The sequence below is a fragment of the Monodelphis domestica genome, chromosome 1 (genome assembly GCF_027887165.1).
Source record: "Monodelphis domestica isolate mMonDom1 chromosome 1, mMonDom1.pri, whole genome shotgun sequence".
NCBI classification, from domain to species: Eukaryota; Metazoa; Chordata; class Mammalia; order Didelphimorphia; family Didelphidae; genus Monodelphis; species Monodelphis domestica.
The window spans coordinates 279,367,148-279,392,852 of NC_077227.1; the positions used below are offsets into that span (position 1 = coordinate 279,367,148).

The 25,705-nt window shown below is 36.8% G+C and overlaps 2 protein-coding genes across 7 annotated transcripts in view; one reads left to right on the top strand and one right to left on the bottom strand.

Moving 5' to 3' along the window:
• The window catches only part of ATP6V1D (ATPase H+ transporting V1 subunit D), a 22,232-nt gene extending 15,878 nt beyond the window's left edge, over positions 1 to 6,354 (bottom strand). Inside the window, exons 1-3 of one of the 5 annotated variants that reach the window (XM_056810934.1) lie at positions 6,094 to 6,234; positions 5,346 to 5,576; positions 4,549 to 4,680 (exon numbers count right to left, since the gene is read on the bottom strand). Coding sequence is in view for 4 of the 5 variants with exons in the window: in XM_056810933.1 (XP_056666911.1) it covers positions 5,346 to 5,386 (41 nt within the window). In the remaining variant the exon portion in view is untranslated. Of the gene's footprint in view, positions 1 to 4,548; positions 4,681 to 5,345; positions 5,577 to 5,707; positions 5,848 to 6,093 lie in introns of those variants that run through there. The other 4 variants (XM_056810933.1, XM_007473070.3, XM_007473069.3 and 1 more) reach the window with 4 other exon arrangements.
• On the top strand, positions 6,077 to 25,580 carry EIF2S1 (eukaryotic translation initiation factor 2 subunit alpha). 2 transcript variants are annotated; one of them, XM_001369930.5, is made up of 8 exons: positions 6,077 to 6,218; positions 10,490 to 10,731; positions 19,111 to 19,190; positions 20,784 to 20,935; positions 22,695 to 22,801; positions 23,555 to 23,652; positions 24,001 to 24,144; positions 25,025 to 25,580. In XM_001369930.5, exons 2-8 carry the CDS (start codon positions 10,491 to 10,493, stop codon positions 25,148 to 25,150), a joined length of 948 nt encoding a protein of 315 aa, XP_001369967.1. In that variant the 5' UTR covers positions 6,077 to 6,218; position 10,490; the 3' UTR covers positions 25,151 to 25,580. The 2 variants fall into 2 exon arrangements, with proteins under 2 accessions (XP_001369967.1, XP_007473130.1); XM_007473068.3 differs by lacking the exon at positions 6,077 to 6,218 and adding an exon at positions 6,624 to 6,788.
• Positions 25,581 to 25,705: the final 125 nt, after the last annotated feature.

A 25,705-nucleotide genomic window follows, 5' to 3' on the forward strand; every position in this document is an offset into this window, starting at 1 on the left:
TCCTATTAACGCTAGGATCCTTTTCAGCTCTAAATGAATGATTCTACCTTACTGCATGTGACAAATTTAAATAAAAAATGCATTAGCTTTTCCTTTTTCTACTGCTTTTCAAACAAAAAACTGGAAATATCACTGGAATAAATTCTTAGCTTCAATGATAACAGTGGTTGGTATAATCAATTACACTAAATGTAAAATGCCTAGATGAGTCATAGGCTAAATTCTTAAGTAATATAACATTTTGAACCCTTATAAACTAGATGTGAGGAACCAGAAAATTGACTTTTTTATAGCATAAAGTGAATAGTTTTAGTTTGGGGTTTTTTAAGTTTCTATCCTTTAAACAATTAAATATCATTTCCAACTTTATATCATTAACTAGTTTAGTACTACTAGGTCCTGCCAACTAGGACTGGTTCAGTTTCTAGCCTGAACAGGAATTAACCATCTGAGTGTATACAATTCACATACCACCCTGTTTATATTTAGAGTCAAAACTATTTCAAACATGATTTTACCTTCTGATACTACAGCTTACAATATGACCTTACAATCACTGTTAAAAGCAATGTTCTAACAGATGAATCAGGTAAAATTCTTTTCTCTTCAAACTCTAAAGTAGTTTATTGCAAGCTATTAGTCAAGATAGACAAGAGTTTCAGAGAGAAATCAGTATCAAATGTTAAAGAGGGCAGGGACAGAGCCAACAGCACTGAATTTAGTAAGGATGTCATTGATGAGTTCTGAAGGTACAAGTTTCAGCACTACAACAAAGATAAAAATCAGACCACAAGGAATTGTAAGGTAATGGAGGCAGGAGGTGGAGGGTATTAGATATAATTTGATAGGCACCAGACTAACACAGAAAGAGAGAGATGAAGGTGAGATACTTAGCACTAGAAAATTCTTTTGCTTTCCTGAAGTCTAAACTCTTGGAATTTCTCTATTCAATATTTTTAAAGTACAAAATATAGAAAATGTTGTTGTAGACATGGCTATCTGGTAATGTTTAAAGTATTCAATTATCAAGAGGAGTCAAACTGCTTCAAAATATACTTCAATTAGAACTTCTTAAACATTTCTGCACTTCAAACAGCTGCAAAAGGTAATTTATCCAAAGTCAAAAACTATTGGAGAAACCCAAGGTTTTACTATTTATCTTCAACCTAACTGTAATATCCCAATTGTTATTGACCTTTTTCTCCTCAGTTTATGTTTATTTCCTCAGCTTCTAAGCATAGATCTTGACTATGAACTGAATTTCTTCTTCATTTTCTCAAACACCAACAAAAACCCCAACAATTTTTACCTTCTGTCTTGGAGAGCAGTAAGGGCTAATTGGGTAAATTTCTATTTAACAGGAGTGTACAGGCAGGGGGAATATAGTGAAAAGAACACAAGACTTGGACCTCATTTATCATAACCAGTCTTAGAAAAGGCACTTTACCTCATTAGTACCATTGATGGGGTAATAACAGCAGCTACCTTCCAGGTTTGTAGTGAGAATCTAATGAGGCAATATTTCTAAAAAACACTAAGCATTGCATATCTGGCACATAGTTGGTTACTAAATAAATTCTATTTGTATTATTTTTATCTGTAAAATGGGAGGTGGGATATGGACCTAAAGCCTCTTCTAACTCTAAATATCACAGAGGGATATTTTTTTCACCCACTTCTCAATATACTAAGAGCATCAAAGTACTAACATTTTGACAGAATAATTTTCTGAAGTACCAGTAAGAAACTGGTCAGCTTCTATTAGAATATTACTTGTTACACACACACACACACACACACACACACACACACACACACACACACACACACACACACACACACGTATATGTATATGTAAAAGCTTATATTATTATTCTGCATACTTTAAATGTTATTTTTCTGGCAAGAGTGGTTGAACATTTTACAACACAATGTAGCAAGCTAAACTGTCCAAATGCAATTAATAAGAATAAGTAACATGGCATATTAATATGTAATAGCTAATAGATATTATATATATGTTTATAATCTCAATAAGAACACATAAGGAAGGTACCACAGTTGTAATGATTTCCTGTTTTATAGAAGAGAAGAATGGAGAATAAAGAAACTGAAGTTTAAAAAAAGTACCCTTAACAACTTGCAGCTTAATCCAAATTTCTACTGACTCTTAAATCCAGCAATTTCCTATTACTTTACATTTCTGTTAATAAGTTGTATATTGATCCTTTTTTTCAGCTGCCCAGATTTTAAAAATGAAACCTCTCAATTACACAGCAATTCATTTCCATTTTTAATATGGCCTTCAGCTTGCATGATGATGGCTTTGTTTCCAGCTGATTCAAAGACATCTGACTACATGACAAAATGTCTCTATTGCTAGCCTCTGGAAAAATTAACACGCTCTAACACCAGATTACTCCTTATATTTGAATGCATGACAAGTAATTTCCAAATCCACACAAATATCATTTTCCATTCTAAAACTAAGAGGCTTACCTTCACTCCACAAATTTTATTATTTGTTTTAAAACCTTAACTTTCTGTCTTAGTAAAATTCTAAGACAGAATGGCAAGGGCTAGGCAAATTAGGTTAAATGACTTGCCCAGGGTCATACAGCTGGGAAGTGTCTGAGGCCAAATTTGAAACATGATTCATTCAATTCCAAGCCTGGTACTCTATCTGCTGTGCCAACTAACTGGCCCAAATTTTTGTTTTTAAAAATGTAGATGTTTGGAGACTAAAAGAGAGACAACTGTAATTATGTAGTTGTGATTACAAAGAATGCTCTGAGGAGGGAGTCAAGAGTATATTCTTCTCCAACAGAAAGCAGCCCAAATTCTTAGAAAGTAATTATTTTGGCCTTTTAGGGGACTTCATTTTCTGACTTGCAACTTGCATAACTAAACTTTCTAAAATTACTATTTAATATTTTCTTTCATATGCACTTAAGCAAGTATTGCTCATTTACTAGAACAGCAGTAGAAAATTGTACTGCAAGTATAAAAATCACTGGTCTTAGAATCAAGAATTCTCAGTTCTACTTAGTACTTTCTTGCTCTTGGGCAAGTCCACTGATCCTCAATCTTCTAATATGTAAAATGAACTTGACTATTTGGCCTCTAAGGTTTCTTCTAATCTTAACATTCTGTGATATCAAGTCAGTACCCCCCTATGGTATAGAAAGGGCTAAGTAGACTACACATGAGAAAATAGTTACAACAATAATAATATATGATAATAGTTAATACTGCTTACTATGTGCTAGGACCTGTGCTAAGCACTTTATTATACTTATTTCACAGCAGAGGAAACTAAGGCAAACAGGTTAAGTGACTTGACCATGGTTGCACAGCTATTGAGGTCAAATTTGGACTCAGTGTTTTTGACTCCAAACCTAGTGCTCCATCTACTGAGCCACCTAGTTGGTCCAAGTTCTACCTTGGCTTCTCTGTAGTATAGTATATCACAGAGATGGAAGAACCTGAAAGGCACTAAGTACATTTTATGGATTAGGAAACTCCTATAGACCCCTATTGCCTCTAGGACCCAATACAAACTTAAAGCTCTTTATAATCTGCCTCATCCATTATGCCCTGTATAGGCAGGCATTGCCAACTTGGCTTTCCTGCAATATCTCACACAAAACATCCCTCTGAACAAGTTATTTCCTCATGCCTGGAATATATTCCCTTCTTACTTCAGGCACTTAGGATCCTTATATTTTTTAAAGCTTAGTTCAAGTACCAGAAAAAAGATTTTTCCTAATTTTCCCCAAATTGCCCTGTATTTTCTTTTTATATACAAAGAGGGACAGCTAAACATATTGGACAGAGAACTCACCTTGAGACAAGAAGACCTGGGTTCAAGTAATAATAATATATTTACACTGTATTTACTCAATGTCAGGAACTGTATGTAACAAGTCCTTTACAAATATTATTTCATTTGATCCTTACAGCAATCTTGGGAGGTAGATGCTATTATTATCCCCACTTTACAGAGAAGAAAACTGAGCCAAACTAAGGTTAAATGACTTTCCCCCAAGGTCACATGGCTAATAAATGTCTGAGGCTGGATTTGTACTCATAGCCTCCCCACTAGACAAGAGGTTGGAAAAAAAGACTCCATTCACTTGGCCCCCTTGACAAATCTTAACAAGCTATAGAAGTTTGGTTAAGTTTAGTTACTGAATGAGTACTGTAGGTCACACAGAAAATGCCTTTCTACATTGGTGTTGGGAGTTTAGTCATTCAAAGTTCCCTATAACAATGAAATCATCTATATTTTCTCAGTACCATCTTATTCCATATTTTGTACAGTCTTATTTGTGTACCTACTGCCTCCTCCGAAAGAATGCAAGCTCCTTGAGGTATTTTTGCCTTTGTATCCTCAGTACTATTTTTTTTTGGACTGGACCGATAATTTTATTGGCATAGGACCTCAATGAGGAAACTTCAGGAAGATAACAGCTCTTCAACTTATACCCTTTAATTAAAGCCTTGCCCCACTCATAGTAAACACTTGATCAATGTAAGTTGACTGACCCAGGTTCAGAGAGTGTCAATGAACTATCCAAGACCACAAAACTAGCAAGCAGAACTGAAGTTTGAACTCAAAAATCCCACACTCTTTCCACCACATCACTCTATAACTTTCTTTTTTCTCTCTTAACTTTTCTGTAAAAAGGAGAAGAGGAAGAAAAAAAAATGGCACAAATACAAGATGATTTTGTTTGTTGTTTAGTAGTTTTTCAGTTGTGTCCGAATCTTTGTGACCCCATTTTGGGGTTTTCTTGGCATTTTACAGATGAGGGATTAAGTTAAACAGGGTTAAACGACTTGAAGAGCTAGCTAAGTGTCTGAAGCCAGATTTGAACTCAGGAAGATTCTGATTGAATCTTCATGACTTCAGGCCCAGCAGTCTAGTAACAAAATGTCACTACCATTCATCATCCCTCCCGCTGAGTTCATGAGGTCCCAAGAGAGGCTAGCCTCGGGATCTACACACCTTGAGGGGGCCTGGTTTCTGGGGGGCGTCTTAAATCCTACAAAGTACGGAAGAGGCCCAGGTTTGAGACGCCCCTCTCCCCCCGGGGAACATAAATATTAAAGGGAAAGGGATAAAGGGAATCATAGCATCTCGGTCCTAGGGTTCAAGGAAACGACCCTGGGAACGGCCTGAGAAATAAGGCGTCTCGGCATCAAGGTGAGGAGGCAAAGGGCTGCTGAGGTATCGGGGGAAGCCCCGGACTGAGGAGGGTACGGGGTGGGGGTGGGGGGCGGTCACGAGGACATTAAGAACTAGCGAGGCCCCTTCGCTCATTCCATGTCATGTCACTCACATTCGCGAAGGGAAGATATCGATGCGGTCTTTGGTAGACATCCTGGTGGTTGTTGTCTGGTGGTGACAGATTAGTACCCAGGCCTATTACTTCTGGCTTCTAAGTCGCCAGTCACTGCGGCTAGCCTCCCCCACCTTCTCATGCAGTCAGCTGGAAAAGGTCACCTGATCACATTCACCCCAGTCTAGGCGGAAGCAGCCGGGGGTAATACTTTTCCGGTTCCGCTTGCTGCTGCTGGGGGAGGGGCAGGGAAAGAGAGAGGGAGGAGATGCCCGAATGTTAGTGACTGGAGCACATGCCTGCCTGGCTCCCTTTTCCCTCTATCTCTCCTCCTCGCCATTCTTCTCCCTCTCCCCCCTCACCGTGACAAATACATTAGGCAGGACTCAAGTCGAGAAAGGGGTAAGGGGAGGAGGAAGACAACATCTGCTTCCGCTTCGACTCTCCCCACAGCGCCACCTTACTGTCGGGAAGGTGTTGGTGCTAGTTCATTGATTCAGGAGGAGTCAGATTTTAACACCCATTCTGAGCGGTTTTCTTGGTGAAAAACAAGTGAGAGCGAGGAAGTGTGTTTTTTCCTCTTTCTTAATGGCTAACGCTCTCATTCACTCCCTGCCCTCTGCCCTCCCCCTTCCAGGAAGACCAAGACTCTATGGTTAAAGGGAAAAAAAGTCTAGCCGACTAGACAACGCCTGCGTAAAGGGTGAGAGGTGGCTGCGCAGGCGCAGAAGGCCCAGACCCAACGCACGCTGAGGAGAAGCGGCGGCAGCGGCGGCGGCTGTAGACTCTAGTGCGGCCCGAGGTTTGGGCATCTCCCGGAGGGTAGTGAACAGCGCGGGGACCCGGTGGGGGACCCACACATAAATACTTAAGGTGACTCCTTCCTCCTTTTCATTTTCCTCTCATTCTCCTTGGGCGAGGAAAGGCAAGCGGGTGGTAGCCCCGGGCGGGCCACCTCCCGCCACCATCTCCCGTCTGACTCTTCCTCGAGGGGGAAGCAGCCGTCCCCGCCCCGCACCGGCAGCCGCGGTGTTCTCTTTCTGTGGCGAACGCCGCCTGTGAGAAGAGTGGAAGGGAGAGGCGCCCGTGGTAAGGCGGCCCGGCGGGCGGGCGGGCCGGGAGATGGACGGTTCTGACTCCGCCGCCGCCGCCTCGTGGGCTCCCGAGCAAGGCCCCGCGGGGGGTGTGGCCGCTGTTTCTGGAGAGCTCTGTGACACCCCCCACACGCACATGCTACCCCCTTCCCCCCCTACCCATTGGTGACCCGGACTCCCTTCCCGGCTTCCGGGCTTTGTGCGCCAGGGCCTCCACCTCCCACTTTCCCTGGGCCCTTCCTTCTTCCGCCCGCCCCGAAGACCACGCCAGACCCTGGGTCTTGAAGCCAGGCAGTGGCCTCCATGCTGCTGGAAGAATCGGGGACTGAGCGGTCCAACATCTTGAAAAGTACGGAGGGGCTGTAGAGAAACAGTTTCTAGTGAATATGTGACCGAGACATTAATGACCAGGTTTCCTACGTCTAAAATGCCATATTGCAAATCTGTTCTATGCCTTAACTGCTGGAGTTAACCCTAAATCAAAAGTGGTAAAGAAATAAGTCACTCCATGAAGATCAGGAATCTTAAATCAGAAAAAGATCTCAGAGATACCATGTCCATCTCCTTTTCCCATTGGAGAAACAGGACCTGTAAGGCAAAGTGACTTTGCCCTAGTTTTGTTAGGATTAGGTTCAGGTTGACAAAGTTGGCTATAATCTGATTTTGGAATAACAATTTAATATTTTAAATTTTGTATTTAAATGCAACAATTAAAGTTTACTAATATATAGGGTTTCCATTTTGTGGTCTTTGAATTTTTTCCTGAGAGCCTACCTTCCAAGTGAGGCATATTTTGATTCCTTCCAGATTTTTCCCTTCTGGAAGTTACTTGCAATTTTGTGTAAGTATAGCACAATATGGTAGAGAATTGACTTATGATCCAAGAAACCTAGATTTAAGTCTGACCTCTTAACACATACTGACTCTGTATCTGGGCAGACCAGATACAGAGTTCTAAGAAACTCTGTTCTATGTTCTAAGAAACTTCAAGATTTTAGTAGCAGAAAAAGTGCAGAATTCCCCAGTATCAGTAAAATCTTAGGTCCAGTCCCTATCCCTTTCCTTATATGTATGTGCACACACACACACACACATCTATCTTTTTCACTCCCTTCCTCTTCCCCCCTTTTCTCTTACTCCTGCTGGCTTCTGTATTAAGACATAAACTTGTTGGAGATTGACCAAATACTTATCTCTGATATAGTAAAAGCTTAAGTTTTGAATGAGTAGTTGTAGTATAAGAAATACTGTTTCATTCTATGTTTAAGATATGTTTTTCTCTTTTGAATTTCTCCATTTTCAGCCACTTGGGAATACTTTTTTTTCTTAACTCATACTAATAGAAATGTCATGTAGAATGGTCATAGCTTTTAAAGCATCTTCACATTTAACCCCTCATTTGATCCTATGAAGTGATATTAACTTTTTCAGCGAAAAAAATTTGGCTAAGCAACTTTCCCAAGATTCCATGACTGACCAAGCAGAACTGACCAAGATACCAACTTGTCATTGAATGTCAAAGGCACCATAGTTGCCCAATTCAAAAGAATTTGTTAAATTTGTTTAATATGCAGTAATATTTATATATAATTTGGTAAGATAGCAAACTTATCTATGATGAAATGGCATATTATAAGCAGAAGCAATGTAGTGAAAGGGATGGACTGTTCGTTGTGTCAGGAAGATTTCAGTTTGGTTACTCTGACACTGAGATCTCTGGGCAAAAGTTACTTAACCTTGTTCCTCAAAACAAAGTCCCTAGGACTTTGAAGTCATATGTTCCTTGCATTCTATATTGTAGAGGGAGTCCCCACAGTCATTGGATTGTGATGAAATAAGAGATTCATGTAGTGTTTTCAGGTAGGTTGTAAAGTAGAAAATAATCCTTTGTCCATACTTTTTTTTAAGGACTAAGGTACATTTTTACTTTGCCAGAGCAGGGTCCAAAGGTATATAAAAAACATGGGAAAAGTTTTGTCTCCTAAAGAAAGATTTCTTCACATCAGTGAACAGATCTTTTAACCAAGAGAAAGAAATCACAACAAAAACTAGGCTTGGATTAATATTATGTGTTTTTAAGTCCCAAATTGAATTCCATATCGGAAAAAATTGTTCATGATAAAAACAAAGATTTTTTTTTTTTTTGTTAAACCTGTGTAGTAAAAACTGCTGTACCCCGTTTGAGATGTCTCTAGTTTTCTCTTTATTTGGTACGACTTATTGTTACTATACAGTTATGAGGGAAGCAAAAATCTTTATTTAAGGATTGTTGACATTCTAGAATGGATGTTAGCCAGAATTAAAACTCCTCACTGAAATTTGTCCTACCAGTATGCTCTTTTGTAGCTCACCTTGAACACTATAGAATCAGAGTTTTGCGAATCCTTAGGTTACTGGTTCAATTCTATCTTGAAGGATTTGCTGATTTTTAGAAGGAAACATATGGTAAGTGAATGAAGACACTTAAGATGACCTGGGTTTGTATCATAAACCCAACTCTAATAAAAGATGGACTTTCAAATTGGAAAGGCCTGGATTTAAGTTTTACCTCTGACATCTGTGATCTTGGATAAGTCACTTAGTAACTTTTCCATGTCCCAATCTACTCTAGGGAATAGCAGATAATTTCTGTGTGATACAAGGGTACAGTGAGATAAGAACGTAAGAAAGAACCTGAAAAATGTTCTATGAAAACTTAGGGAAGAAATACTTGAAGCTGGGAAGAAAAAGTATTTTAATAAAAGGAAGTTGATTCAAGATGTGTCCTAAATGACTTTTTGGAAATAAATAGGTTGAAGTTGAGGAATACCTGGTAATCCAGTTTGACTAAAACATTGAAATTAATAAGAAACAGTTTGAAAACTGTTTTGGAGCCAAATTGTAAAGGGCTGAGGATGTTGTAAACAACAGAGAGAGCCATTTAAAGTTTTTAAGCAAGGAAGTGACATGGTTCATATATGTGTATTAGGAAGATATTTTTGGCAAGTATGTGAAGGATAGTTAGAGAGGGAGAAACTTTAATTTAGGCAAGAAGTTATGAAGTCTTGTCTTCTCCCAGCCCCTTTGCTGAGTAAGGTACAAGATGAAAACCTTCCTGGCCCTTATGAGAGTAAAATATTGTGAACCGAGAACACAGCTTCTGCATCCTGCAAGTGATCTTAGTGATGGAATAATATGGAAAATATGACCAGGACAGTGAAATAGTTTCACAAGTGTATCTTGAAACTTAGGTAATATTTAATGCTAATTCTCAGGAGCAAAAACAGAATGGAAAAATAAAAAGCCATAAGAATTGGAATAAATAAAAGGGCAATTAGGATTTTGTAAATAATACTGAAGAAACTTTACTGCGCTGAGTGGTTTTCACTTCCCTAGTATTGCAAGCTGGGCAAAATCTAATGAAAAAACAATTGTAATAACAATCTTATTTAGTTAAAATAGCCCTCTATGTGTCTGAAATTACTTCTTTGCTTATGGTAGTGTGTCAGTTCTTTTCCCCCTCTTAATATACATAGTAACAATTTTCAAATAAATTTTCAAATAAAATAAAGCCTCAGTGATGGATTGGGCTTTTGGTTGGATTTTTTTCCCTTTTAAATAAAGAACACCATTACAATGAATATATTATTAAATTTTAATCTTATCTGCTCTGAAGGAAAAGTGCTGGTTTTGCTACTTTGGAAGACTGGAACATGTTTATGACAATGATGCTGCCCTACCCATCGTTTGATATTGCTTAAAGTAGGATTATTATTACAGTACTTTACTCCTGTGCAGTACCTTTCATCTTTAGTTCTCAGTGTTTTACAGACATTAATTATTTTTTACAGTATCTTCTAATGGCAAAGATGCATCCATGCTCCACAAAAATCCTTACCAAACTAGAAATAAAATTTATTACTTAGATAATGGTTAAAGTTTGGAAATAAGCTAGGAAACACCTTTTCCTTTTTGGTCTTTAAGATACTGAAATTTTGTCATCTTTTTTTCCTGTAAACTATGTTTACTTCCATCTGAACACTAAGTTTGATTCTTTAATTCAAATTGCAGAATGCCGGGACTAAGTTGTAGATTCTACCAGCACAAATTTCCTGAAGTAGAAGATGTGGTAATGGTGAATGTACGATCCATTGCTGAAATGGGAGCTTATGTCAGTCTATTGGAATACAACAATATTGAAGGCATGATTCTTCTTAGTGAGCTGTCTAGAAGACGTATCCGCTCCATTAATAAACTCATCCGAATTGGCAGAAATGAATGTGTGGTTGTCATTAGAGTGGACAAAGAAAAAGGTAAGTTAAGAATAAACTTCTAGGAAATTGTCTTTGTTTTGACTGTCAGAATCATGTTTTTTTTCTTTTTGTTTCTTTTTTTTTTAATCTGCTTCAGGTAAAAAGTGTAGAGAATTATGGGTTTGTTTTTTTTTTGTGTGTGTGTGTGTGTGTGTGTGTGTGTGATGTTTATAAGCAAGTCCTTATCTAAACATGAAGGCAATTCAAATTGAAGAATGGCAGATCTGAGTTGTAGATCCTCACAACTTACCACTCTTCTCACTATTCCCACCTCCCTGATATTCATTTCATCTGTCTCCTTTCCCCTCAATTGATACCAACTCCTTGTTTTTTCACTTGTATGTATGTACCTACTGCCTTGCAGGTGGGTAGGTTCTCAATAAATGTTGGTTGGTTAATTTGAAAGATTATGGTAATGGTGAATATTCGTGCAATCAAAAGACATTAAGCATGATAAGCTTACTATTCTAAACAAGAGGTCACAACATCAGTATATACAAAATAGAAGGAAGGAGGGAGTACATTCTACCTGAGCGAAGGCCCTGCACAGGAGTAATAATAACAAGGCTTGTGTGTGTTTGTGGAGTAATATATGAAATTAGACAAAAAAAGATGAAACCAGTTTGTAAAGGTCTTTAGATGACAAGAGTTACTGTTTTATCCTAGAATAATATGGAACCACTAGAGGTTTTTTTGGTAGAACAATAACATGTTGAAAACTGTTTTCAGAGAAACTCAAGGGAGGGCAGCCAATTTAGGAGACTATTGCAATAGCCCAAATGAGAAAATGTTAAGGACCTGAACTATGTGATGGTGTTTTTAGTTGTATCCAACTCTTCATGACCTCATTTTGGGTTTTTCTTGGCAAAGATACTAGAATGGTTGCCATTTATTTCTCCAGCTCATTTTACATATAAAGAAGTGAGGCAAACAAGGTTAAGTGACTTGCCCAGGTTTACACAGCTTATGTCTGAGTACAGATTGAACTCAGATCCTCTTGACTCCAGGGCCAGTGCTCTATCTACTTCACCACTTAGCTGTCCCCACTATGTGACATCATGAGTGGAAAGGAGGAGACTGGTATAAGAAATGTTGTAGAGGTATAAACATTTAGCAACTTATTAGGATGTGAGAGGAAGAAAAGAGTGAAGTAGAAGCTATCACCTTAATTGGGAACCTGGGTAATTAGTAGACTGGTGATATCCTGGATAGAAATAGGAAAGTTCAAAAGATATGAATTAGAGGAGATAATGAATTCCATTTTGAATGTGTTGAGTTTAAGATATCAGGATTTCTAGTTCAAAATATATGAGGTATGGAGTATGATATGGAGACTGGAACCTTGTAAAGACACAAAGGCTACACATATAGTCTTGGAAGTCATCTACATAGATAATTTAAACCTATGGGAGATGATCAGATCACCTAGAAAGAGAGGAGAGAAAAGGGCTCAAGACAGAACCTTGCAAAATATCTACAGTTAGGATTATGAATGGAAGATGAGCCAGCAAAAAAGACTTGAGAAAGAGTGGTCAGATAGGTAGAAGGATAACCAAGAGAAAATAGTATCACAAAACCCCAGAGAGAAGAAAGGATCAGTGTCAAATATTACTGAGAGATCAAGAAAGCTGAAAATTTAGATAAGACTATTAGATTTGGTCATCAAGAGCTAGGTGGCTCAGTGAATAGAGAGAGCCAGGCCTGAAGACAGGAATGTCCTGGGTTCAAATCTGACCTCATTCACTTCCTAGCTCTGGGCAAGATACTTAACACCAGTTGCCTAACCTTTCCTTCTCTTCTACCTTGAAGCCAATACCTAGTGTCAATTCTAAAACAGAAGATTTTTAAGATTTGGGAAGTGTGGGGAATGAGGGATATTGGGCCTAGTGAGTTGCTTTTGTTTTGTTTTTCCCAGGATGGGAGAAACGTTAGCATTTTTGTAGGGACAAGTTGTAGATTAGAGAGAACAGGAATGGGATCAGGGATTCACACAGAGGGAGATGGTCTTGGTAAACAGAAAGGCTATTTTTGCTAGAAACTAGAGTAAAAGGAGAAGAGATCATATTAAAAAGTTATAGAATAAACAATGAGAGAAGAGTAAGTTTGAAGCACATAGTCTCTTTTTAAAGTATACCAAGACCAAATCTTTTTTTCCCAGTAAACTTAAAAAAAAAAATCAACAAGCCTAAAACATTTCCACATTACAAAAAAGAGGCCAGAAAATGAGAGATTATGTATAAAACCACAGATTGACTACATCTAGCTTATTCCTGTTAACGTACATTAAATTTCCTGTGTAGGAACATAGAGGAGCCAGATTATGGGAGTATTAAAGAATTTGGCATGGGATGATTGTTGATAGGAATAAGGGTTTTGACCTTATAAAATAGTATGTAATGGTATAAAATAGAATGAGTATTTTTTAATGTCAACTGGCCTGGTGATTCTTTGACAGAGCACTGTGCTTGGAATCATCTTCATAATTTCAAAGGTGGACCCTGGGCAAATTATCTAACCCTGTTTGCTTCAGTTCCTCATCTGTAAAATAAAGTGGAGAAGGAAATAATGAAAAGTCAGAAACAATTGAAGTTTAATCTGGTTAAGGGATTGGAAATTAAGAGATTGGGTAGAAAGGAGAGAATATAGGTTGAGAGCTTGTTGATACAATATTGCTTACCATTTGATGCCCCATTTTATATTACCGTTTCACATATTTTACTTCTTCTGAAAGAGATCATAAACTTCTTGAGAACAGGAACTTGGTTTTAAATTTCTTTTTTTTTTTACTACTCCTTCCTAAAACTTCCCATTATGCTGGGTACCTAGTCAGGTAGTCAATAAATGATTTATTGATGGCAAAAGTTTTTTTTAAGGTTTCAAAGCAAAACCTGACAGAATACAACTTTTTGTTTCTAATCCCTCTTAGGTGACTACCACTATCTTGATTGATTGTGCAGCTGTTTTATGTGTGTTTTATTCTTTGATAAGAATTTAAGTTTGCGCTCAGCAGCAAGAACTAGAAAGAGAAATCCAATTCAAAATAAAATACTTAGGAATCTATCTCCCGAGACAAATACTATATGAACACAACTACAAAACACTCTCCACACAACTAAAACTAGACTTGAACAATTGGAAAAACATTAACTACTCACGGGTAGGACGAGCCAATATAATAAAAATGACCATCCTTCCCAAACTTATTTATCTATTTAATGCCATACCCATTGAACTTCCAAAAAATGTTTTTGCTGACTTAGAAAAAACCGTAACAAAGTTCATTTGGAAGAACAAAGGATCAAGGATATCCGGGGAAATAATGAAAAAAAAATACAAAGCAAGGGGGCCTTGCAGTCCCAGATCTCAGACTATATTATAAAGCAGTGGTCATCAAAACAATTTGGTACTGGCTAAGAGACAGAAAGGAGGATCGGTGGAATAGACTTGGGGCAAGTGACCTCAGCAAGACAGTATATGACAAACCCAAAGATCCCAGCTTTTGGGACAAAAATCCACTATTTCATAATAACTGCTGGGAAAATTGGAAGATAGTCATGAGAAAGATTAGATTTAGATCAACACCTCACACCCTACACCAAGATAAATTCAAAATGGGTGAATGACTTAAACATAAAGAAGGAAACTATAAGAAAATTAGGCGAACACAGAATAGTATACTTGTCAGACCTTTGGGAAGAGAAAGATTTTAAAACCAAGCAAGACTTAGAAAGAGTCACAAAATGCAAAATAAATAATTTGGATTACATCAAATTAAAAAGGTTTTGTACAAACAAAACCAATATAACCACAATCAGAAGGAAAGCAACAAATTGGGAAACAATCCTCATAAAAACTTCAGACAAAGGTTTAATTACTCAAATTTACAAAGAACTAAATCAATTGTACAAAAAAACAAGCCATTCTCCAATTGATAAATGGGCAAGGGACATGAATAGGCAGTTTTCAGATAAAGAAATCAAAACTATTAATAGGCACATGAGAAAGTGTTCTAAATCTCTTATAATCAGATATGCAAATTAAAAAAATTCTGAGGTATCACCTCACACCTAGCAGATTGGCTAACATGACAGCAAAGGAAAGTAATGAATACTGGAGGGGATGTGGCAAAGTGGGAACATTAATTCATTGCTGGTGGGGTTGTGAATTGATCCAACCATTCTGGAGGGCAATTTGGAACTATGCCCAAAGGGCGCTAAAAGACTGTCTGCCCTTTGATCCAGCCATAGCACTGCTGGGTTTGTACCCCAAAGAGGTAATAAGGAAAAAGACTTGTACAAGAATATGCATAGCTGAGCTCTTTGTGGTGGCCAAAAATTGGAAAATGAGGGGATGCCCATCAATCGGAGAATGGCTGAACAAATTGTGGTATATGTTGGTGATGGAATACTATTGTGCTAAAAGGAATAATAAAGTGGAGGAATTCCATGGGGACTGGAACAACCTCCAGGAAGTGATGCAGAGCGAAAGGAGCAGAACCAGGAAAACATTGTACACAGAGACTGACACACTGTGGTACAATCGAACATAATGGACTTCTCCATTAGTGGCAGTGTAATGTCCCTGAACAATCTGCAGGGATCTAGGAGAAAAAACACTATCCACAAGCAGAGGACAAACTGTGGGAGTAAAAACACTGAGGCAAAGCAACAGCTTGACTACAGGGGTTGAGGGGATATGACTGAGAAGAGACTCCAAATGAACACTCTAATGCAAATACCAACAACATGGAAATGGGTTCGAATCAAGAATACTTGTGATACCCAGTGGAATCGCGGTTCGGCTATGGGATAGGTGGTGCGGGGGCAGGAGAAAATGATCTTTGTCTCCAATGAATAATGCTCAGAAATGACCAAATAAAATAATGTTTTTAAAAAAAAAAAGAATTTAAGTTTGCCGAGTACTTTGCAGATATTTCCTTACCCAAATAACCCTTTAAGATTGGTGTTCCAGGTGTAGTCTCCATTTTTATTTATCATTAAGAAAACAGGCAAGCTTAGTGTCAGAAGTGGGATTTCCTGACTCTTAAGAACTCCTGTCTCATCAGTAAAAGACTTGTGGTCTAATTCATATATGCTCCCATATGTACTTCATCTTACACAACTCTTTTTTTTTTTTTTTAAACCCTTACCTTCCGTCTTGGAGTCAATACTGTGTATTGGCTCCAAGGCAGAAGAGTGGTAAGGGCTAGGCAATGGGGGTTAAGTGACTTGCCCAGGGTCACACAGCTGGGAAGTGTCTGAGGCCAGATTTGAACCTAGGACCTCCCATCTCTAGAACTGGCTCTTAATCCACTGAGCTACCCAGCTGCCCCCATCTTACACAACTCTTAATGTTCTCCATAGAGCTGTATTCAATATGCCTAAGTACTTTTATGTTTTTTGCCATTCAGCTCTCCATCTATTCTCATTCCCCTTTCATTCTATAACTGCCCCACTTCCTTTTTCATTTCTATGCTTCTTTAATGATGTTTTTTTGGTGTGTAATTATTGTTTTTTGGCAATATGTTTGTGGGCTGTTAATATCCAACATCCACCTTTCTTATTTCCCTTTGTATGACCCACAGCTTGAATTCTTTTTTTTTTTTAATTTTAAACATTATTCTATTTGTTCATTTTCAAACATTTTTCCTTGGAAACAAAGATCATTTTCTTTTCCTCCCCCCCCCCTCCCCGCCCCCACTACCCCTCCCATAGCTGACGTGCGATTCCACTAGGTATCACATGTGTCCTTGATTCAAACCCATTTCCATGTTGTTGGTCTTTACATTAGGGTGTTCATTTGGCGTCTCTCCTCAGTCATGTCCCCTTAACCCCTGTAGTCCAGCAATTGCTTTTCTTTGGTGTTTTTACTCCCACAATTTGTCCTCTGCTTGTGGATGGTGTTTATTCTCCTAGGTCCCTGCAGATTGTTCAGGGACATCGCATTGCCACTAATGGAGAAATCCATTACGTTCAATTGTACCAGAGTGTATCAGTCTCTGAGTACAATGTTTTCCTGGTTCTTATCCTTTCCCTCTGCATCACTTCCTGGAGGTTGTTCCAGTCTCCATAGAATTCCTCCACTTTATTATTCCTTTTAGCACAATAGTATTCCATTACCAACATATACCACAATTTGTTCAGCCATTCCCCGGCATTTTCCAATTTTTGGCCACCACGAAGAGCTCAGCTATGAATATTCTTGTACAAGTCTTTTTCCTTTTTATCTCTTTGGGGTACAAACCCAGCAGTACCACAGCTTGAATTCTTAAGCAATTAGCATAACATGATTCCCAATAAACATCATTAAATGAATGTTGATTTTAAAAGGATGGACCCTTATTTTGGGGGTCATTAAAAGTATTGCTCAGCTTACAAAAGGCAATCTAGTCAATTTCCTTTCTCCTGTCAAATTCAAAAAATTATTCATTTTCATTGCTTGTTCAAGATAAATCTATATATGTATGTATGTTTGTATGGAGAATTGGACCAGTTCTAGGATTTGTTCAGTAAACTGTGTATTATAGTCTGGATAGTAGTCATTTTTAATTCACTGGTTATTTTCATATAGGGATGATTAAGCCAAGCATAAAGAGTTTATGACTTTCACATGCAATGCTCTGGGACTTGATACCAGGGGCACATCTGGCTAACAGAAGCATCTGTTGGATCTGAAAATCTTATCAAGAATCCCCCTTCCATTTGGATTCTTGCTGAACCTCCTCACTGGTGATGACAAATATCTTTGGCATGCTCAAGCTTCTATTTTATGCTTCATTTGATACTACTAATTAAAGGAGCATGGCAAAAAGACATCATTTAGGAATAACATATAGCCAATCCCCACTTCCAAAAGTGATGGACTCAATACAAATTTAAATGAGTGTGTATGTGTGTGTGCGTGTGCACATAGATATGAACATGGCCAATGTGAGATTTGTTTTGCTTCACTATATATACATGCTTATGTAGGCTTGGTTTTTTTTTTTTTAATTTGGGAAGGAGAGTGTTAAAATATAAGCTTGGTAATAAAAAGGAATTCAAAAGATAGCAGAGAAAATAGAACTATTCAAGTTCTACTTTATTTTCATCAAAGAAAACAGTCTTAAACCAGAAAAGAGTTGAGTAAATATGTTTAGGAAAAGTTGAAGTTCAAAATAGGTAAGGAAATAGTAAGGGACCCCACATGGTGTCATGAAAAAAGTACTTGACAACAAATTGGGTTGCACTCTAGTTTTATAGTAGCTTAGTAATTCTGCTTAGTAGCTGCAATTCTCATGTATGTTGCAAAAAATCAGCTTCTGCAAATGTTTCAGTTTTCAAAAGAGAAAGTTAATTCCAAAAAATGACATGATCTTGCTACTTATTTGAACAAAAATATAATAAAATTCCAATTATTAAAAGGATTGTTTTTTACCTACTTAGAAAGGGAGGCAATAATCACTGAGTATTAGTTTATTAAGAACAAGTTATGCAAAACTAACACTACTTCCTTTCATTTCAGTTCAACAAAAACGTAAGTACCAGAACATTTTAAGCAACAGGAAAATCCATAAGATTTTTGACCAAAGGAATTTAGTACAGTATAGGCATTAGGCATATACATAAATAATACATGGAAAGAAGTGCAAAGCAGGGAGATCATTACTGACAAGGATTGGGTCAAGGAACGCTTTCTGGAGAAGGTGGCATTTGCACAGGCCTTAAAGAATCAGTAGGAATTTAAAATGTGAATTGAGTGAAGAGAAGGCATTCCAACTTGAGAAAAGACACAAGAACAAAGTTGAGGGCAAATTTGGGGACAATGATTTGGCTAGATTATAAAAAGCACAGGTAGGAAATAGTATTAGAGGGGGTTTAAGGACCTTGAATTCTAGGCAGAGTACAATTAGTTTTGCTTTAACACTTGTGTCAAAAAAGCAAATTTGTTCCAATGTTATTGATATGTTATTGAACATTTTGAGCATAACATAAATCTCAATTTTGCTTCTGAATCAAGGGATGCCGGAAACTATACCACTTCATAATAATTCGTAAGCTGCAATCCTTCCAGTGCACACTTCCAACAACTTCTGAAAATAACAAACTGAAATATGCCTGGGACAAATGTAAAGTCCCACGTTTTAATTTGAAAGTAATATTGAGGGAGACCTGGATTTACAGTGGATCAATGGATTTATAGTATCCAACCTCCTTTTTATAGATTTATAGATGAGAAAACCCTTGCTTATAAAAGTGTATTTTAATCCATTGAAGATGCAAGTATGCTAGGAATTGAACTAAGTTCTCTGGCTCCAAATTCTGAATATTTATCTTGAAAGTGAAAGTCATGGTTTCAAGAACATAAAAATCCTAATTTTTCTTAATTTCCTTATGTCAGGCTATATTGATTTGTCAAAAAGAAGAGTTTCTCCAGAAGAAGCAATCAAATGTGAAGACAAATTCACCAAATCCAAAACTGTAAGTTTTAATATTAGAAGAAAATTATTTAACTTAGTGTCTTTCACAGCCAAATTCCATTCCCATAACTTAAAGGAATATACATAATTTGATGGCATATGCTGTATTTTAAAGTAATACAAATCAAAACTAATATTAAGAATATGCATTATTTAGATAGATGATAGACTGATTGCTCTTACTGATATCTCTAGGTCTACTGCTGACTTTAAAATATCAAACTACCCTCTTGGAGTCATAGGGAGTTGGCACTAGGAGTCTACTTAGAGATGATTTAACCTAACAGTTCTATAATGTAGTTAGTGTTAAAAGTTATTGTTCTAAGATAGCTTTGGGCCCTAATTTGGTTTGTGACTAATTAGGTAGCCCCTATCTCTATTTTTAGCCATGCTTTGGTACTTAGCTCTTTTCTTTGGGGATGAGGATCACAGATACATCTTGCTTTTTGTTTTAAGGAGGAATAGGTCTTGAGTAATAGCTACAAGATCTCTGCCCTTGAAAGCACAGCAAGATCTGGAAACTGTTTTGTTGTTATTGCTGGTGTTTGCTTTTCTGGTGTACTTCCCCTCCCCCCTCAATCTTTTCTGGAAGTGTCCCTTCATGTCAGTCATGGGCCAACATAAGCCTTGAGGTAGATAAAAGCATTGACTTGAAGTCAGAAGACCTGAGTTTGGTTCCTGGCTCTACTACTTAGTATGTAAGTGCTTTGTAAACTATTCGGTGCCGAATAAAAGCCAGTTATTACTATTCATTCTGTACCTCACCAAAGTTCCAACTCAGAGACCTTAGTGTAGTATACAGATGACCCTGGATTCATTAGAGCAACTCATGAAACTGCTAAAAAATGGAGATGTAATACAATTTGGGTTGAGGAATACCTTTGTGGATCCTTGAAATCTTGACCTCTTCCATTGATGCATGCTTCATCATCTCCAAATTTTAGTTTTTATCATTTGACAGCTCTCATTCAAATTCTCTACCCATGTTTTTACTGTTTGTTCCATCCCCCTGGACTTGTCTTTTGTTCTTATTAGTTCTTTTTCTTTGTAATTTTCTCCCTTGTCTTCTGTTCTCTCTGAGATCAAAATACCAATAAATTAGTGGTAGAAGAATTGCTATTTTACTTAATATTACCTTGGTGATCCTGAGCAAGTGATTGGGCTTCTTTAATTTGTGAGGGAAATTAACTATATAGTGTATAATATTCCTTCCATTCCTAACTCCTATGAACCTAAAAGTGAAGAGTTGAGCTCTCCTACAATAAATATAGTAACCATTCAAGTTCATTTTCTTACGGATAGAATAAATGTTCCAGGTAATATTCCTTTTGTTATTGTTTAAGGATGTGGAAATAGTTTTCTTAGACAAAGTTTTTCTAATTGTTATGTAGTCAAGTGAACTAGAACAGTGTTGAGTTCTGCATTAAAAAAACCCAAACATTACATTCATCGTAGATGATATTTCTTGAATAGGCTATACCAGAGGCATTTGGTATTATTGACACATCAAATTAAAATGTAATTGCAAAATTAATTAAAAAATACACTAAAGTGCACATTTTTCAAATTGTTAAACCTACCTTTTTGATTCTAGGTTTATAGCATTCTTCGCCATGTTGCTGAGGTGTTAGAGTACAGTAAAGATGAGCAGCTGGAAAGCCTGTTCCAGAGAACTGCCTGGGTCTTTGATGACAAATACAAGAGACCAGGATATGGTGCCTATGATGCATTTAAACATGCAGTCTCGTAAGAAATCTTTTTAAGAAATTACATCTTTACTAGAAGGTGGATGCAGAGTTGGAATACACCTGTTAACCAACAGTTAATAGTTTTCATAATATAGTAATATCTTGTTCTTTCCATCAGTGCAAATCAATGACTAGTTTATAATTTATAATCTTAGGAAGTTGCATGGAGCACTAAAAAGTTAAGCAATTTGCTCACATAGTTATTTTTTGGAGTTAGAATTTGAAACCCAAATTTTCCTTCTCTGGCGTCTAGCCCTTTGTCTCCTATGCCATATTACAAGTACAAAGCTTTTCCACATTATAAATACTAATGGAATAATAGGCCTGGACAAAGAAAAAGAAATCTTGGTATTTAAAAAGCTGAGATTGCTTAAAGGATTTGAGGAGAGATCTCAAATTGTCTTAATTACAGCCACAATTAATTTGGACTACTTTTTATCTTGAGTTGCTTTGATTTGGGCAAAAATTTATTGGTAAATAATTAATTCATTAGCAAAAATTATTCAATGTTCCATTTTCTTACAAATCAACCTAAATGGAAGTCACAGCCAACTTGTTATCTATTTGTCCCTTAGAGCAAGCAAGCTCTACTCTTTACAAGGAGCAGAGTATCCACAATTGAGACTGATCTGACTCTTCCTCAAGAGTTGTCTGCTGGTTATGTTTTTCCTCCTCTTCTCAAGGATTTCCTGAGATACTCAACTGATTGTTAAACTCAGGTTGTGAAAACTCTCTAAAGATAGGACAGTGATCAATGCCTTAATGCCAGATTTTGACCTGTAGTTTTCAAGATTAATTTTAGACAAGGCATACAGAAGACCTTGGGAGAACTTTCCAAGTTAAAGAATTTTCACATTTTATTTCAGTGTGCTTATTTTTATACTTTTTTTTAAACTGTTCATACTTTTACCAGGTCATTAGATGCCTTCAGTATGAGTTTTAGTGTTTTTTATTGTCTTATCATTACTACCTCCCTTTAGTCAAGTAGATGAATACACAGTAGGGCCTCAATATCTTCTGGGATATTGTTCTGAAGCCTACCTCAGATAGCTGAAGTCTCAGCTATTAGCAAACACCTGCTGACCTCATTTATATGTACTCTTTTCCTGTTTCTGCTCCTCAGTAGAGCACCCTACCCCCCCCCCCCAAAAAAAAAACTTAAAAAGTGGAAGAAAGTAAAAGTAGAACCCTCTACCCTGGCAGTTGCATATGAAGTTCTCACTAGAAGACTAAATAGAAAACGGAAATGTGTTACATTTATTTCCAGCCCCCCTTGACAGTCTGTATGTGACCATATAAAGCCTTGGGAGTTTTGTAGTAGTCCAAGGAAGAGAAAAGGAAGATGATGTTTTTTGAGGAACAGAAGGAGACATACAGAAGTTTCAAGGTTATATGTTAGGAATAGAAACTGCCAGAACTTGATATTGTCATTATAAAGAGCTGTGATGTGAATATGTTCAGATCAAATATTAATGTTAATAATGTTTTTAGGAGTGATATAATTACACAATTAATTCAGTACGACAAATTTACAAAGTACAAGTTCCTATGCCAGGCAGTATAGGAATAGTGAATATTAATAATGAAATCTTGGAAGAATTCGAAAACTAATACAATTGCTTATCTTCCTCAGAATTCGAAAACTAATACAATTGCTTATCTTCCTCAGACCTCTAGAAATTTTGTTTTCTAACAATTTATATGTAATATCACAATCTTTGGCAATATTAGCATATTAGTTTTATATTTTACTTCAGAGACCCTTCAATTCTGGATGGGTTGGATTTGAATGAAGATGAGAGGCGAGTGCTTATTGATAACATAAATAGACGCCTGACACCACAAGCTGTCAAAATTCGAGCTGGTAAATATTAAAAGTTGTAGCTTTGTCTTTTTTTTTTTTTGAGAGTTTGTATTAATTAAGAAAGCTGTTATTTTGCTGGAGAAGCAAATAGAGTAAACAAATAGCTAATGTATATAGAGCATACTCTGTGCTGGGCACTGTTAAGTACTATGCAGTTACTATTTTATTTGATCACATCCTGGCAAGGTAAGTGCTATTATTATCCCCATTCTACATGAGGAAATTAAGACCAAAAAAAAAAAAAGACTTGCCCGAGGTCACACAGCTACAACATATCTCGGGTCACATTTGGACTTTTGTCTTCCTGACTCCAGGATCAGCACTGTCCACACCACCAGCTGCCCCACATAATAATGTATAATGAATAAGTATTTGTAAACATAACTGTGTTTTGAACTTAACCAGGAAAGAGTACTTAGAATTTACCATTCTACTGCTGTTATTTTTACAAATTTTATATTATATAGTACATCAGTGAAGCAATTAGTTCTCCAAACTCAAGTTTAATTTTGCTTCCTAATTAATAATTAAATTTCTTAAAATTTTTTGGTAGTTTAATCATTAAAAAAAATTTATAAGGGTGAAAGGGCATAAACTCTTTTAAAGGTGAAAAAAATTGTTTGACTTCCAGTTATATAGTTGAGGTAAATTAAATATTTGCAAGGATGATATGCAGATAATCTGTTACATCAGATAGAAACCTTAAAATCTAGACATTCTGTTTATATTAATTCACTGTTATCTATGTCTTAGATATTGAAGTGGCTTGTTATGGTTATGAGGGTATTGATGCTGTAAAAGAAGCTCTGAGAGCAGGTTTGAATTGTTCCACAGAAAACATGCCCATCAAGGTGAGTAATGCCCAACCCACATAAAACATCTGGTCTTGCTATGTCTTACTTCACAAGAAAACAGTTTATTTTTAAATTCATGCATATTTCTTATAATAGATGAATTTGTGAGTGACATAATATGATATTTTTTTCTGGTGTTAAAATAAGGCAATTATTTAAAGGTAGAATTGTGTGGAAAGAGACATTGGTCACTGAGGTCTTACATTTCTAAACTAAATGCTATTTTACAATCATAAACTTGGAAACTTAAAATCTGTTTAACATACTATTTGTTACACTTAGAGGAGAGTTTTGCTTTCATTGTATTCATAATTGTTGAAATTATTGTCTTCCGTTTTCTTGTAGATTAACCTAATAGCACCTCCTAGATATGTTATGACTACTACAACTCTAGAGAGAACAGAAGGACTCTCTGTTCTCAATCAGGCTATGGCTGTCATCAAAGAAAAGATTGAAGAAAAGAGGGGTGTCTTCAATGTTCAAATGGAGGTGGGAGTGGTTTAAGTTTCCTAATTAGCCCCTTGGCTATTTATATGCCATTATACTGTTACCTTTCTTGGTGGGAAATTAAGTCATGGATTTTCAGCTGTTCTTATTTATAGAATTAACATGTGCCTGACTTAGCAAGATTTTTTTTTAAGGTCAAATAGAAGTATTTGAACCAGTGCTTTGTGTTAGTAAAAGGGGACTGTTAATGAAAAACTGCTTATTTCTTGGGCTTACAGATCTTAACAGAAGGTTTTGCTTTTGAGGGAGAAGTGACCCAACTGGGGGGGGGGGATTAGTATATATTTCCAAGTTTGTTACCTAAGACTTCATTTTCTTCCTTTGGTTTTCATACACAAGTTATCTTATTTTTAACTAAAAAATAAAAATTACTTATTAATCCTAAAATAAAGAAATGAGATTACTATAATATCTAAGGTCCCTCTTGTTTAAAAGCTTCAGGATTCTATTGTTTTTTGCTCTGGATCTCATTTTGAAACTCAAACCTTTTTCCATATTTTGGTGGGATTTTTAGATCTATCTTAGAGCACTTGTTCTCATGAATACAAACAAGTTGTTACATTTAAGAGTTCTATCAGTAAAGATGTATCAGTAAAGCTCTATTCAAAAAGTTCTATCAGTAAAGCTAGATGACAGGGTTTTTCTTTTTTAAAAAATCTGAAAATTACTCAAATTTTTTCTCATTTGTAACTGCTGATAATAAACATTTTGAAATTGTCAAGTACTTTTCAGGGAAATTATTATAGAAGTTGACTTTTGGAAGACTTACATTAGGCCTTACAATGTATTAGAGAAAACTAAGTTGGTCAGTTGCTTACTTGTCTCTTAAATCTTGTGTAATATGTTGATCCTTCTTCTACAGCCCAAGGTGGTTACAGACACAGATGAAACTGAGCTTGCAAGACAACTGGAGAGGCTTGAGAGGGAAAATGCTGAGGTGGATGGAGATGATGATGCTGAAGAAATGGAAGCCAAAGCTGAAGATTAAGTTTTTGGGGAAAAGAGTCCAACTGGATGGAGAAATGCAGACCAGCCCTTCCTGGCTTAGACACCCTAGACTTGGAAGTTTTCCAGTGCTGAAAACTTCAAAAGCTAAATATTTTGTATTTCAAAGTATTTAAATGTTTCAACAGGCCAGCATATGAAATGCTTTCCCAAATGCTGGTTACCTTCACATATTGAGTTCTTTTAAAGGGAGTGGCCTAATTTCACTAGAGACTAAAACCTCACATTCTGAGATTAGCCACACAATCAGGTCTGAGGTTTTCCATCTCTACTTCCAATTGGCAGTGCCACCCCCCAACTCCCAATTTAGTGCCTCTTTGAAATTTACCAGGAGCACCAAAAGCAAACAATCCCAATCTTTCTACATTCAGTGTATTCAAGCAGAACATTCAATAAATTTCTGGGATATTTAACTAGACTTCTTCCTTCTTCACTCATGTTGAAAGCATTCCCCATGAAAGAGTAATGGAAATAAGGAGTTAGAATCCAGACTTAGGAATTACCTGGGTATGTAGGTAAGCAACTGGCCTTTGGATCA